The sequence below is a fragment of the Gobio gobio genome (genome assembly GCF_949357685.1).
Source record: "Gobio gobio genome assembly, chromosome: 8".
Lineage (NCBI taxonomy): Eukaryota > Metazoa > Chordata > Actinopteri > Cypriniformes > Gobionidae > Gobio > Gobio gobio.
In genome coordinates this window covers 46,092,691-46,108,948 of record NC_137114.1, presented here as the reverse complement: position 1 = coordinate 46,108,948, position 16,258 = coordinate 46,092,691, and the positions used below count along the sequence as shown (strand labels likewise).

Here is a 16,258-nt window from a genome sequence, read left to right as displayed (position 1 = left end):
CTGCAAATACTGCATTTTAAAAATATAGGCTACTTATTAAATATTAAGATTTGAAGTACACTCAATACAATTAAGTGCACTGCTTTTTCACAAGGGCTCCCTCGGCCTTTAGAAACACCCTCACAGCAGTGTTTTGTAATTAAAAGCCAAGGTAACATAGCATAAATTAGGCTATTTAGTCATTAAAGTACATTTTTAAAACAGAACATATAAAAAACTTTGCATGCCATAGATTTACGATGTTAATAAGCTAACCTAGCTACTTGTGGGAAAAACACCATCACAATCTGTGGAAAGGGTGTTTTGAATAAGAACAAAGACAGTGAAATATACAAGTGTGCTCAATGATATCTCACTTACTTGACATTCAAACAAAACCACCTTCGAAATGAATGATAACAGAGTTGTGTCATTTGAGAGTAAATTGCTAGTCAACAAAAGCGACGGAGAATCACTCAGATCTGGACTGGAGTTGCACTGACACCTAGGGGTGTCCTTCGGTGTTGCTGGTTTTACTTGACTATCCACCGAAGCAGAAGCCTGCAGGTCAAACGTTGTTCAAGATCAGGAGAAAGTAAAAAAAAACACACTCCAACATGTAAACACATAAGTTACACTCACCTTATTCTTAACGTAAGGGCGCGGCCATTTTAACTTGATTGTTCCGGTCTCTTTCACTTCCGTTTATTTTAGCTGTACAAAAACTGTCCGTTGTGCGCCTTGATATTTGTTATCATATTATTTTAATCCATCATCGTAATCATAAACACCCTAGTTTAAGTAGTGCAATTTATTGGACTGTATTTTGTTATTTTTCCAGACCAGTTGAATAAATAGGACGTGACCAATTACAGAAAATAGCTTAGGCCTACTTGCGAAACAAACACACTGGAATAAACGGGGTGCAATCTGACAGTGACAGCATTTTAATAAAGGTGGCTTAAAAACCTTTTTTACACCTGTCAGGGTGTTTGGGCCACATTATTATGAATTTTCCATTCACACTTACTCATATTCAAGGACTTACTGTGGATCTGACCTCCTCCTGTCAGTGCTGAAGAAACACAAAACCTGAGAGAAATACCAAAGTACTTTGACATAAAATTAGGTTAAAAATCTGAGATCAGTGCTTCTATTTTACATTTATTCAACTCGTAAACATAAAAATTAATTAAAAACATGTAGGCTCAATTGATATCAAAATAACTTTAGATTTTAATAATTTTGTATTCACTACATAGCCTATTTGGTCCTAAAATCTGGTTATTTCTAGGTTTAAATGAAAAAAAAATGTATGAAATTAAGTAATATTTATTTAGCAATAAATCAATTTGATTTTAGTATAAATGAGATACTGTTATAGTTTTTATTGATATTTTGAAATAGTTTTTATTTTTATATTTTAACTTCTCATTTTAATGTAGTTAAAGTTTTAGTAATTTTGTAGTTTTTTATTTTATAAGGTTTTTTAATGTTTGAATAATTGTTACTCGTTTTTAGTTTTAGTTATTTTAGTACACCAAATGTAAAACTTTTTTTCAAGATTTACGCATTTCAATTAATAGTAAAATTCCCTCATATTGAATTAAATAATCCTTACATTATTACTCATATAATGAATTAAGACTTAAATGAGTGTGTGTGTGTGTGTGTGTATATATATATATATATATATATATATATATATATATATATATATATATATATATATATATATATATATATATATATATATATATATATATATATATATATATATATATATATATATATATATATATATATATATACACATTTTGTGTAAATCCTAATGGAACAGATAATAGACAAAAATATATATTAAGTGTATATATTAAGTTTATTAAGCTCTATTTTTTTTACTCATTTAAGTCTTAATTCATAATATAAATATTATGTAAGTATTATTCAATTCAATTTGATGGAATTTTACTATTAATTGAAATGCGTAAATCTTGAAAAAAAGGCTTAATTTTTTTTTTTGTTGAATACTAAAAACTAAACAAAAATTTAGAAAAGTTGCATTGGCAACTAGCAGAAATGAAATAAGTTTTTCTATATTTTATTTTTTATTTCAGTTAACATTCATTTTATTTCAAGCAACACATTTTGTTGAATGTTTTTAGTTTCAGGGTTATACTGAATTATTACAATGTTCATGTATAATGGTACTGTAGTGTGTCCAAACTCACTCTCAGCCACTCAAATGCACTCCAGCGGTCAGAAAGGCTAACCCGTGGTTATTTTTACAAAACCAATAACGAGTCCTTTATTTGAAAGGCACAGCGTTTGGACTTGCATAAGTGAAAAGGTCAGTGCGCCGGCGAGAGCTGAAACCGATTCAGAAACCCAGAGTGAAGTGATTGAACGCTGCAGTCACAGACTCAAAGGAGCTGTGGAGAGATGAAGGTCAAACTGAAGTCTGAAACCATTTCCAAAGATGCTTCATCTTAGACAATATTTATGGAGTTCGGCCTCAAATGCCAAGACAGGATGTGAGCTCTTGAGTGCTGAGGAGACGGTCTGCGTTACGGTCACAGAGCTGCAAGAACTTCTTGGCACAGCGGCGAGGACGCAGACTTCTGCGGAGCAGGAGCCGTAACGGACGAGCTTCTCGCTTGCTGAGAACCCCATTACCGTCTGCGTCCAGCCGCATAAAGTACTGACGGAGAGTGTGAACAGAGGGAAGAGAGGTGGGTATGCGAGGACGGCCCTCGGGTGTCCTGAAAGACCAGAGGAATCAGTCAATGATGGAAGCTCTGGAACAACGCCACAGGAATGACAATGTAGAAAGATCACAAAAAAAGGACATTTTCCTCTAAAGATGTGTAGTTTTAGTATTATTTATATACTATTGAATTGGCTTTTATTTTTATATTTTCATTTTGTTATGTGCTTATGGCCGGTGACTTAAAATTTACCACCCATAAATATTTATTACCAGTCATGAAAGTAATGACAAACATTTTCCACAATTGCAATTTTGACACCACATCTAAAACTACTAGCCTAACTACTAATATTAAAACATTATTAAAGACAAGTAACAGTCAGTATTAAAATAAGAACAGATAATCAAATTACTAGCAATAGCACAAATAAATACAATATAACAAAGATTTCAGGTTATTTATACAGTAACAGTAGTTTTCAAGTACAGAAATGTAATAATGTAAGCAAATGTAAAATAACACTGCATAGCCTTCACTGTATAAATAAAACATCCTTATTAATGAATGAAGCAGCAGGAATATTAGGCTGCTGTCACTTTAAGAGCGAATGCACGGATCTAATATACTGATACTGTTACACATGCATTTACTTTCTCATCCGTTAACTTAAAGGAACACTCCACTATTTTTGAAAATAATTTTCCAGCTCCCCTAGAGTTAAACAGTTGAGTTTTACCGTTTTCAAATCCATTCAGCCGATCTCCGGGTCTGGCGGTAGCACTTTTAGTTTAACATAGATCATTGACTCTGATTAGACCGTTAGCATCGCGCTAAAAACATAACCAAAGAGTTTCAATATTTTTCCTCTTTAAAACTTGACTCTTCTGTAGTTACATTGTGTACTAAGACCGACGGAAAATGAAAAGTTGCAATTTTCTAGGCCAATATGGCTACTCTCATTCCTGCGTAATAATCAAGGAACTTTGCTGCCGCCTGCCGTACCACGTTTTGATGATATAATGATATAACGCAGCGCCTGAAAATATGCTAACTTCCGTCAACATAACCAACGTGACAACCTGCTTGCACAGAGAGCGTGCTGGGGACTATTTTCAGGTGCTGCATAATATCATTATATCATCAAAACGGTAAAACTCAACTGTTTAACTCTAGGGGAGTTGGAAAATGAGCCTATTTTCAAAAATAGTGGCGTGTTCCTTTAAGAAAAAACGACTATGTATACTAGGATACAGTGAATTTGTCCACTCAAGTGCAAGAAGATGTGAGCTCAGTTTAGTATTTGTGCACTGTCTGAGACGCGGCTTTCTGGGCGCGCGCTTCCGATGTTTACACACACAAAACTATCCTCACAACGCAGGTAATGAAATTAGCTCCCTTTCGTGTCTTCTTGCGCTTGAATATTTCATTTGTTGATGAAGCGCTGGCCTATCCATTTCATACTCACAAACACTGATTTGTACTCACATTTTGCGCTTGGCGAGTGTTAATTTTAGTTTTTTTATATTTCTATTTAGCTTTATTTTATATTTATTTCAGTTTTAGCCATTTCAGTATTGCAACTTTCAGTTAGTTGCAAATGCAACATTTGTAATTTTCGTTTACGTTTGGTAAGAGTTCGTCTTTCAAGTTTTTTATTTTATTTCAGCTTTATTTCAATGAATAAAAATGTTTTTTAATAGTTTTTAACACTGTAAGTGATTTCTGCAACCAAACTGAATTAAAAAAACATATGTTCTCTTTTCATACATACAGTGTTTTAATATTTACTGGTTGAGTAAGAAACTCATATGTCAGCATTGAAATGTGGTTGAAAAAATGTCAATGTTTGGCTACACTTTATTTTAAGGTGAAGTAGTTGCATTTTACTTACTCAAATACGTACTAAGTAATATTAATTAACTACATGTACTTACTATAGAGTTACGGTTAGGGTTTGGTTTAAGGTTAGTTACTTGTAATTATGCATAATTTACTGTTATTGCTATAGTAAGTGCATGTAGTAACGTGTAACTACGTCACCTTAAAATAAAGTGTTACAGAAAGTCCAATTCTAAATGGTTGTAAAAAGTTTAACAAAACACTTGAAGATGTAAGACTTTGAAACAGTGTTGTGATATCAATGCTGATTTGGGTTACACTTTATTTTAAGGGGTCAGTTTTACAGTCTAATTATGCATTTAAATACTGTGTAATAATAATTAACTACATGTACTAAGGTAGGATTAGGGTTTGGTTTAGGGTTAGTTGCATGTAATTATAGTTACTACTACAGTAACTACATGTAACGTGTAACAAGGACACTGTAAAATAAAGTGTTACCATATGCAAAATCGTTGAATCAACCTTGTTGATTCACCGTGTGTTGAAAGAGTGAACGTTTACTCTGATAACGGCTTGTCTTTATGTCTAATGACTGTAATACGTGTGTGTGTGTGTGTGTGTGTGTGTGTGTGTGTGTGTGTGTGTGTGTGTGTGTGTGTGTGTGTGTGTGTGTGTGTGTGTGTGTGTGTGTGTGTGTGTGTGTGTGTGTGTGTGTGTGTGTGTGTGTGTGTGTGTGTGTGTGTGTGTGTGTGTGTGTGTGTGTGTCTAACCTGTCAGGAGAAGATGGAGCAACACTTTCAACTTCCTCCTGAAATGCTTGTATTAAACTCTTCAAAAAGTCTGTCTTTCGTACACTGGGACAACCTATACAAACACACACAGATATTGCAAAATTAAAATGGTGATATGTTTTTTAGAGAGTCAAATAGAGTAAGATCTAACCTGCTGGTTGTATTATAATTTATTGTCATAGGCTCACAGGCTATTACATAACAGATAACATCAATATTCAACAAACAATACAATCAATATTACATTTACAAAATTCAACTTTGAAAAAAGGCTAAACTATAAACTAACTCTATAAAAGATAAAGATAAAAGTTTTACAAAATATTTCCTTCAAAGATTGTGCTGATAAAAATGCTTGTCTAATGAAATAAAAAATTAGGCTTACCAAAAACATGATTTAGTGCTACAATATTGACATTTTGGTGGTTCGTTGCCCTTCAATAAATACCCATGGGTCAGTCTACTGTGGCCTATACAACACCTCGTATACATAACTTGATCATGTCTGGATTTAAAGTGCCCCTATTATGCTTTTTCAGGCATGACCTTTCATTGCAATGTGTAATAAAGCTGTTTGTGAATGTAAAACGTCTGCAAAGTTTCAAAGATCAATAAATAAAAGTTCAAATAAAAGGTCAAATAAAGTTATTGTGTCTGCTAAAAGAAAAGAACCGATTCTGAACTGCCTGAAATGAATCGTCAGCAAAACCAGTCTCACTTTCTGCACGAACCTACGTAGGTTTGTAACAGATTTGCATAATGCCAGCCTATGGTCTTCATTGGCTGCCTCAAACAACGTCTACTTTGCCCCGCCCCGGTTGGAAATGAACACCTGCCAAATGCGGGTAAAAATCAACTGTGGCGGGTAACGCTGTCAAATCACTAGCCAATTTGGCGGGTTACTTATGTTTACTCAGTTTGCTGGAGAAGTTTGTGTAAGCCAAAACTGCGCAGATTTAGCGACAAATACTGAACTCATGAGTCATCATGATATATAAAATACTGCATATTGCACAGAATCTGAGCATATCTGGCTTGCTTGAACATACACGACACTACGCAACAAATACAGCGCGCTTGTTCATTTGCATTGAATCAATAGCGTAGATTAAAAAAACCTCATAATGTGTGATACTCGCCTGGGGCAACTAACCCCTGTGAATAAAGGAAAGTGGCTCGTCTTTGACTTACAAACAATGTAATGTTCCACATGGTGTTTTATGTTCTTTGTACTCTATTGATCTGTCCAACTAAAATACATGTTTGGTGAAAAGGATGAGGATGAAAGAGGAAGGGAGGAGATGGCTGCATGACAGGATTTTGTTTGAATAAGAAATAAGAATGTATGAAATCCAAATTTATATACAGTATATTTATAAAACTTTTTGCATAATTTTTTTTTCATGCTGGCCACCTCTGGTAAAATCGCCCACATCCTCAGTTCAACAGATCATGCAATTCTACCCCAGGTTTTCACACCTGAAAGTCAGCACCAAGGTCCGAACCTTTAATTTAACTACTTTTAATTTTAGTGAACTTAAAACAATATTTACATAAACCCAAAATAAATAATGTTATATTTACCCATGGCCTTCCCTGTTAGACATATACAGAAATGTAATAGTTATCAAACACCTTTCTAAACTGCATAAATAATAAATGAAATATAGATTAATCATTATAGCTACAATTTTCTCTGTTCCCGTTGTTCTTTGATGAACATTAATGACAGGCATCATCAGTGCTCCTGTCACTTTAAGAACAGCAGCTGACGAACATGACGTGGGTCTGACGCGCTGTCCCGCGCAGCTCATTTCCTCACAACTCTTTAAGTTCATTTAAGACGTTATTTAACTAATTTAAGACTCCTAATATGAGAATACTCAAAATTCTCTGTGTTGTTGTTATTGTTTGTTCAAGAGCAAAAGAGAACTCGATGTGAGCAGGAGACTGACACGAGTCTGTCTGTGCGTCGAGTGTCTGTGTGTGTGTGTCAGAGTGTCCCTCGATTAGCTGACATGAGACGCAGCCACACAGACAGGACGTTGACACACACACACACACACACACATTGACATACAGCGCGTTCTCGTGTCTTGTCGCGCTTGGAAGCATTTACATGAATAGGAGCGTGATCATGTAACGCTAGGCAAAAATGGATATAAAAATGGACGCTGCGTTATTTGCATTGAATATTTTTAATGCGTTAAGCTGAAAAAATTAATCGCCCGCGTTAACGCGTTCATTTGCCCAGCCCTAATATATATATGTTGTTACGTAGTTAATCTGGAAAGCGAAAGCAAATCCACTTTGCTGCACTTCCAAAGGATAAGAATGATATGGTAAAAACAACGCTATCGTTACCGTTCGGATCACTGTATAAAGTGCTGAGGAAGAGCTGAAATTCAGATATGGTAATGACTGTTTGGTTTCTGACACGTGCTGTAAGATGTAGACCAGGGGTGTCCAACCCTGGTCCTGGAGGACTACCACCCAGCAGATTTTAGCTCCAACCTGAATCAAACACACCTGAACCAGCTAATAATTGTGTTCAGGGTGCTAGATAATTACAGACGGGTGTGTTGGAGCAGGGTTGGAACTGAAATCTGCAGGACGGTAGCTCTCCAGGAGCAGGGTTGGACACCCCTGACGTAGACCAATCACAACAGACTGGGCATTCTGACCAATCAGAGCAGAGGAAGCTCTCGGAAAATCGGGGTTTAGAGAGACAGAATCCTTTATCGAACCAGAAAAGAGCTGATGCTGCAATGTATGGTATGAGAAAATGACAGTGTTTTTTGACCTTGGATGCATGTAAACTAATTGTAGCAGACTCCAAAACAGCATTAGGAGCCTTTAAAATAGCATAACAGGGCACTTTAAAAGAGAACGTGGATTAATGCCAAATTTATTTTGACATTCTTCCCATTCTGCTTGCCATTTATCTAACACAGGGATGGGCACCTTCGGTCCAGGAGGGCTGCAGAGTTGAGCTCCAACCCTGATAAAAACTCACCTGACTATACCTTTCTAGTAATCCTGAAGACATTGATTAGCTGGCTCAGGTGTGTTTGATCAGGGTTAGAGATAAACTCTGCAGGACAGCGGCCCTCCAGGACCGAAGATGCCCATCCCTGATCTAATATATACTAAGATCTGACCTGAGAGAGGTGTTTCTGTGTAGCTGTTGTTGATGATGAGTGTGTGTGTTTCCTGAGAGCTGCAGTCAGGCAGTTGGTTCCTGTACAGAGAAAAGAATCAGTTTCAGTTTTCTACACTAGCTTACACACACACGCGCGCGCGCGCTCGCTACCTGTCCGAAGTGCCCGGGATGGGCCGGCCCGAGTCCACTCTCGCACACCAGCAGTATCCTGTGCCGCTGTGGCACTGAACGGATTTGTACCGGCCATCTGCACTGCATTCTGGGATAAAACGCTCTTCTGACCCCCGAATGCCCGCTTCAGCGAGCAAAGACATTCTCTCGTGTTCACAGTTCTTCAGAGAGTCTGCAGGAATACAGAGAGAGACACTGAACAAACGCACTCTTCAAATGAAGCCTTGATCATGTCCTTCTCACCTGTGGGTCGTCTGACGGGACGGGTTCCATTTGGTTCAGAGTTCAATAGGATTGTCATCCAAAATGGAGGCACAGTGGCTCCTGTATTTAAAATCAGATGGTATCTCATTATTCAGGTTTATTCATTTCCCTTTTGGTAAGGGCCTTTACATTTGCCAAAAATATAATAATTTTTTGTTACTAAAAAACAAACAAACAATCATTCTCAGCAATTTTTTCAATCGTGACATAATTTTAGGGAGTAACGTAAAATTGTGATGCATTACTTTTAAAAGTAACTTTCCCCAATATGACATTAATATGTATAAAGATGTTTTTGAATCTTCTTTACATTAGTTGTGTTTTGCTTGTATTTGAGCACTAAATTCATGCGAAAGACTGTAAAAAGATTCTGACATCTGATTTTGATGTAGAAATCAGCAATGTCACCTGCATCCGTCGGCACAGAGCGCCGCTCAGGACCAGGAGGAGAGCGCCACTGAACGCCTCGCTCTAAACACAGAGAGGAACATGTCAGATAACGGGACCTTTATTTCACTATACTGAGATATTTGTGTATGTGTGTGTTCACTCACTCGCTTGTGCTAATTCCACATCGGTTTCCTGAGCAATATCTGACATCTGACCTTCAGCACAGTTAAGGGAAAAACAGATTGCTTTATGTTTTGTGAAGAAAATGTGTTGCTTAACTATTCAAAACGTACAGTTCTCTGAGGCTTCTACAGATGTTTTCAGCCCACTTTATTACTCACATGTTTAATCACTTAGAAAATCCTGAACAAGGCCCAATTTGCAGAGTATCAGGGTTATTATTGTTAGACCATACAAAATGTATTACTTGAAATAAAATAAACATTGTTTCAGCTAGTTGCCAAGGCAACATTTCTCATTTTCATTTAGCTCAAGTTGAAGTTACCCCCCCCCCACTCAATTGTCATAATAACGAGATGTTATGTCGTTAAAACGATATATTTTCTTGTAATGACGTCATAAAAAAACATGTTTTCCCATTATGACAATAAAGATATTATGTAATGTCATAACTCGTTATTGTGAGAAAATTATGTTTTACGAGAAAGATGTTGTTTTAACAAGAAAATATGCCTTTTTAACGACATATCTCGTTATTATGGAAAAATTGCATTTTTACAATAAAAATATGTCATTTTAATTATATAACATCTTGTTTTTAGGAGCAAATATGTTGTTTTAATGACATAACATCTTATTATTACAAGACAATGTAATTTTAACGTCATAACATCTTGTTATGCCAATATGCCGTTTTAACAAGAAAAATATACCGTTTTAATGACATATCTCAGTATGACGAGAAAATGTTGTTTTAACAAAAATACACCGTTTTAATTACCTAACATCTTGTTATTATGAGAAAATGTCATTTTACAGAGAAAAATGTTTTAATGACAACATACTATTGTCAAGAAAATTTTATTTTACGTCATATCTTGTTATTATGAGAAAATTACATTTTTACAAGAAAAATTTTGTTTTAACAACAACCTCATTAGGAGAAAATATGCTGTTTAACAAGAAAATATGCCGTTTTAACAACATATCTCGTTATTATGAGAAAATTGCATTTTTACAATAGAAATTTGCCATTTTAATGACATAACATCTTGTGATTACAAGAAAATGTCATTTTAACGTCCTAACTTCTTGTTATTATGAGACAATATGCAATTTTAACAAGAAAAATATGCCGTTTTAATGACATATCTCAGTATGACGAGAAAATATGTTTTAATAAAAATACACCGTTTTAATGACGATGAGAAAATGTAATTTCAACGAGAAAAATTTTTAACGACATAACCTCTTTACGAGAAAATATGCTATTTTAACAAGAAAAATATACTTTTTTAATGACATATCTCGTTATTATGAGATGCACCACCATTCTTAAATATCTATAATATCTAAAACACATAATAAAGCAATAAGAAACACAACAAATGACTAAAACTTAAAACTTACAATGAAAACAGAAAATAAATATACAAAAAAAAAAGTTATATTCACGACAGTAGATGACAGTAGACTGCTGTTCCTCAGACAGAAAACACATTTACCGAGATTTATTCAGTAATGTGTTTCCATCGTAGTTTATGCACGTCTTCTAATCGGATATCCCAAAATTCACATAAAACTAGGTGGATGGAAACATAGCTAATGATACTAAAACAACACTGGTCCATCTCAATCTCCCCCCCCCCATAAACCCCGCCCCCTCTATGTATTCTAATGGGACGCAAGACAAACTAAACAATCAAATTGATTTTTTACAAAGATGATTTCTGTAAAAATTTTAGGCTGTTATTATCACACTGATGTAAGTGTTCGTTTTTTAAAATAAGTTTGGTTTTAGTGAGTTATTTGATGCTATAAAAACGGGGAGTGTGATGTAATGATTGACAGCTGAGATTGACGGCTTCTCTGAGCGAAGTCGTCACTGAAGCACCAACATATTTTTTTCCAGGATTTTTTGGGATGAGATTGGAGCTTTAACTTTAATTTATACATTTCCATCACTGTTTATTTCACACCAACATAATGAGTGGTTCTGCAGCTAACAGATACTGCAGGAGTGTGGGCGGGTTATGATATCGCGGCTCTACTTCCTGCTCTCTACTGCGCAGACTCAGGTCCCAAATCAGTGCAAGATGTCAGCTTCACTTTTCCCCAATAAAAGATAGTGAAGGCGCATCGTCCATCTTTTTTACAGTGTATGGTCTCATTAGTTCAACTCACCAGTGCAGTTGGGCCGCAGGCGTAGGACAGAGCTTCCGCTCACAGGCATCCCATCAGCGGTGGAGCACCAGCAGTACCCCGTCTGATTGTGACACTGCACCTACAGGTCAAAGGTCACGAGAGGTCATGCAGGGCTGGAAACTGAAACTGGAAATGCCACCAAAATGAACAACAATGCCTCCAAATTAACGTTACGTTTCTTTAGAGATTAAGAGCGCAGTTATGAATGCAGTTGTTGGACTTTAGCATCCCAATACCTCTGCGTACGTTCCGTCGGCTTTGCATATCGGGATAAAGATGGCGGAGGAATCCGAACGAGCGCTGGCCCGCAGAGCTTGAGAGCGGGCCAGCTGACATCTAGAGCTCAACGGATCTGCTGGCAAACACACAACACTTCTAAGACATCGTCCACTGAGAGCAGATGAAAACGGTTTCCCTGTGATGAGTCTTTACCTGTGCATGTCGACAGCGTGTCCATCCTCCTCAGCTGGCTGTTGATGCACTGGGCACGTTGAAAAGAACACAGAGATTTATACATTCGGCCGTTGCTGCCACATACAGCCCGACGGCGCCCTCTAGCGCAGTCCAGCACACACACCTGAGGCCACTGCTTGTCCAACACCAGCAACTATAATTAGAGAATGGGAGGGGGTCAGGGGTTTTTTTGCATCTGGATGAATGTAAAAGGCTAGTCTGTGTAAAAGCTCTCAAAAAGGGCAGAAAAAAAAAGGGAAACATGGTGTCTGGCTGAGGAACAGCAGTCTACTGTCGTGAAAAACGCTGGAGGTCCCATGATGCGTAAGGTGATGCGAGACACACTAATGAAAGATTTATATTTTTGCACTCCCTCAAAGGACAGATGATCTTGTTGAAAGCAAGCGAAAATAGTGCATATTTATAGATGAAATAGCCCCAAGATAAAATATTAAAAAATAACATTCACCTGCATCCTCTGATTTAATTAGAGAAGAAAAATGAAAGTATGGTTACAGTGTTTGCTGGTTAATATTGAAATGAATATTTAGAAATATCAGAGCATGTTTTTTTTTCCAAATACAACAGTAACAATCTTTCAATGTCAGATTGATTTTGTTCTGTACATAGAGATGTAATACGGGGAAAAGGCAGCATAGATTCCCTTTACCCATGGATATCCCAAACATCTGTGGCAGTGTTTACTGAATCCATGAAAAGAATAGAGCAGTGTGTCCATTAATGAAGCCAGAGAGAGAGAGAGAGAGAGAGAGAGAGAGAGAGAGAGAGAGAGAGAGAGAGAGAGAGAGAGAGAGAGAGAGAGAGAGAGAGAGAGCTTGCAAAATGACTTGCACATGTTCGCAACACCAGGCATTTGTGGTCACATCTCCACCTCTATAATAACACACAACCATTACTGAGAAACCATGAAGACCTTCAGCAGTTTTTCGGAAAATCTCAGAAAATATATTCACCAAACTTTACAAAACATGCTGTTTTTGTTTACAAAAAAAAAAAAAAAAAGGAAACACGGTGCATTAAAGGCAAAATATGTAAGATTTTTGGGTTAAAATATTCAAAAACCACCAGAACAGTGTTATATATTTTGTTGACTTGTGTACTTACATTATCCCAGATGTTTCCAAGAATGTTAAATCCAGAGAAATAAGCAATTTTAACCGGGACACGGACCGTGCATCGCCTATCAATGACATCATAGCCGCGCTACCTTCGATTTCCGTTTTATTTTGTAGAAACCATGGAAACACCAAAGACGCTTTAATATATGATGTGTTTTATTAGACTGTTTGGAGACATTCATCGGCAGAAAACTAATTATTGTACAGTGATACAGCATTTTCTCCATCATACAATATGTTTTAAAATGAATTGCATGCCATTTAGCAACACAAGCCATCCAGCATTTATTAATATGATATTCTAATATCGATCTAGCTTTGTGTCTCATAACAGCCGCTGAGTGAACACACAGAGTAACGTTATAAACATAGACTGTAAAAAAATATGGACATAGTGTCCGTGACGTCACCCATAGGATTCTGAAGAGCAGTTTTGAAGCGTTAAGTCGGGTCGAGCTGGCCGTTGCCATCTTGGCAGCGCGTCATCGCGCGTTACTCCCGGATAACAGAAAATGGACAAAAAGGCGGGACGTGGGCGGAGTTGAAGTGACGCGATGACTAACAGACAGCAGATAAATGGCTATCCACCTGTCACTCAAAGTGACCACGCCCTTAATTATGAAGAACTTTAAGGCTTTATATAATGTAAACTAATGAGTTATAAAATAATTCACCAAATTCCGCGCTCAATCATCAAGCTACATATTGTGGCTTAAAGAGCCGGGGGGTGAAAACTTTTTGAAACTGAAGATCAAGGTAAACAGTACTAAATATTTTTTTTTTATATTTAAACAAAAAAAGAACGAAATCCTCATCCTGTTCAAAAGTTTTCACCCCCCGGCTCTTAATGCGTTGTGTTTCCTTCTGGAGCATCTGTGAATGTTTGAACCTTTTTTAATAGTTGTGTTTGAGTCCCTCAAATCGTCCTCAGTGTGAAAAGATGGATCTCAAAATCATACAGTCCCTGCTGGAAAGAGTTCAAATATGCAAAAGATGCTGGGAAAACTGGAGATTTTGCAGGACCTGAAGGATTTTTCTGAAGAACATTGGGCAGTTTAACTGCTCAAGACAAACAAGGGACTCAAGAACAACCATCACAAAACACACACACACACACAGCCGTGGATCATCCAGGGAACGACACACAGTATTAAGAATCAAGGGTTCATAAACTTTTGAACAGGGTCATTTATATAAATTCAGCTATTTTTTGTCTTGTGGACTATGTAAACATATTTTATGTAAAAAATCTTATTCAGGACAGTACTAAATAAAAAAATAACATGCATTTTGTATGATCACCACTTATTTTGTTCAAATATTAACATTTTTGCAGATTCTATAAGGGGTGTGTAAACTTTTGAGCACGACTCTCTTACATTTCCTTTAAATAACATAAATAACTAAGTCTGTGTCCCCTAATTGTTGTTGTCTTGCACGGCATGTTTAGAGTTGGAAGGACCATTTTTTTAGGTCTCAACTGCAAGAATATTATACAAATTCTAATAGAATCAGTCACGGTACTAAAGTAATACTTCGTTTTGGACTCTTCAGCGGTTACCGATCTTGATTTGCCAAAGTCATCAGGATGGAGGCTTTCCACACCTCCACGGTCCAGTTTCAAAACGCAACAGCAATTGAAACATTAAAAGTGACATGAACATGGTTGTGCTGAAACCGGCTCCTGCCAAGAGTGCCGTAACAAACAACAGCCCAAGCGTGTAAAGTCAACGATGTCTCTGTTGGAGAACAAGGCATCACTGTGGACATGAGGCATGTCTAACCATTTTATAACTGTGAATGAAAATAAATACGCAGGCTTAGTGGCCTCAGGTGGTTGGTTTAGTAATGAATGAGAGACGTGGTGCCACTTTGCTGACAGTGTGCATATTTTAAATTGAATGCCAATTTTCTGTCCTCCTATAACATAAGGGCCTTTTGAGGAAGGGGCGATTTTAAAGGATAAAAATTCTGTATTTCTTTCAGACAAAAACTCTTTTAACCTGCTCAGATTTATAGTTTGGCTTGTGCTTGGGCATTTCACATTGCCAGGTGGATTTTCTCAGGTCAGCAGGTGTATGTTTTGACTTGGAAATGTATTACATAGAGCAATGCCATCCACAAAACCCTCTTTTCTTCACTAGAACATTACATACTCAATCTTTGTGACGTTTTTTAGAGATTATATTTCAAAAAAGTGTGACATAACATTTAATTATATGCAACATTAATGAACACATCGGCCAATACCGATATGGTGGCCGATATATCATACATCAAGCAAATGTAAAAGCTTATGTTAATCTTACTTTTTCTGTCAAAAAACACCTTGCATCTGTTAAAATGTACCACACAACTATACATTTTACACATGTAAGCTGAAAGCAGGTCCTTATTCTCTCCTCCAGTCGTGAGTTTACCTGATTTTCGTCCGTCATCTTTACCGAATCTGACAACAGAAAGATGAGTAGTACGCGACAGGTGAACGTCAACGCCAGCATGATTCCCGCCACAACAGCCCAGGTTCTACGATCAGTCGCGCTCTTCCCGCCAGCGTGTGAATTTAAACACAAACCGCGCGTCCTCACCACAGTAACGGCCAGGATTCAGAGGTTGAAGACGGCAAAAAAATCCCGCGCTTATTCAGGTCGTCATAACAGCCTGACGGTTCGCTCTCGCTTTAACTCTACGACGACAACCAACAGACGACAAAAATGAAAATAATATAAGCTTAAACGCATTAAAAACGACACGTCTTCTTTCCCTCATGTTATTTGGAGAGCTGGACACAGCCTACTGTACCTTCTTCACATTTGATTTTCACACAGGAACTCCTCCTCAGGACGGCTAGGAGGATGACAAGTTAGCTCTCTATTGGTTCTTTGAGTCCTCAACCTGTCTAAAGTGAGGTTTTTTCATAGCACATACAGCTATTTTGAGCTTGTTCGCCCTATAAATTAAGCTCCATCC

The 16,258-nt window shown here is 37.0% G+C and overlaps 1 protein-coding gene across 1 annotated transcript; it reads right to left on the bottom strand.

Moving 5' to 3' along the window:
* Positions 1–2,093: 2,093 nt before the first annotated feature.
* Positions 2,094–16,123, bottom strand: LOC307130112 (SPARC-related modular calcium-binding protein 1-like). The gene is made up of 11 exons (XM_079822989.1): positions 15,709–16,123; positions 12,129–12,303; positions 11,933–12,048; positions 11,676–11,775; positions 9,476–9,526; positions 9,330–9,392; positions 8,901–8,981; positions 8,637–8,829; positions 8,485–8,564; positions 5,303–5,396; positions 2,094–2,741 (listed from the first exon to the last, which is right to left on the bottom strand). The coding sequence occupies exons 1-11, from the start codon at positions 15,787–15,789 to the stop codon at positions 2,495–2,497; spliced, it is 1,281 nt and encodes a 426-aa protein (XP_079679115.1). The 5' UTR covers positions 15,790–16,123; the 3' UTR covers positions 2,094–2,494.
* Positions 16,124–16,258: the final 135 nt, after the last annotated feature.

What these genes read in the sequence shown, in the direction of transcription:
- LOC307130112 (XM_079822989.1), bottom strand. Translation starts at nt 15,789, where the DNA reads ATGCTGGCGTTGACGTTCACCTGTCGCGTACTACTCATCTTTCTGTTG. An exon ending in TCCCGTCAGACGACCCACAG is followed by an intron (nt 8,830 to 8,900) that starts GTGAGAAGGACA and finishes GTATTCCTGCAG; the next exon opens with ACTCTCTGAAGAACTGTGAA. An exon ending in ATCCCGGGCACTTCGGACAG is followed by an intron (nt 8,565 to 8,636) that starts GTAGCGAGCGCG and finishes TTCTCTGTACAG; the next exon opens with GAACCAACTGCCTGACTGCA.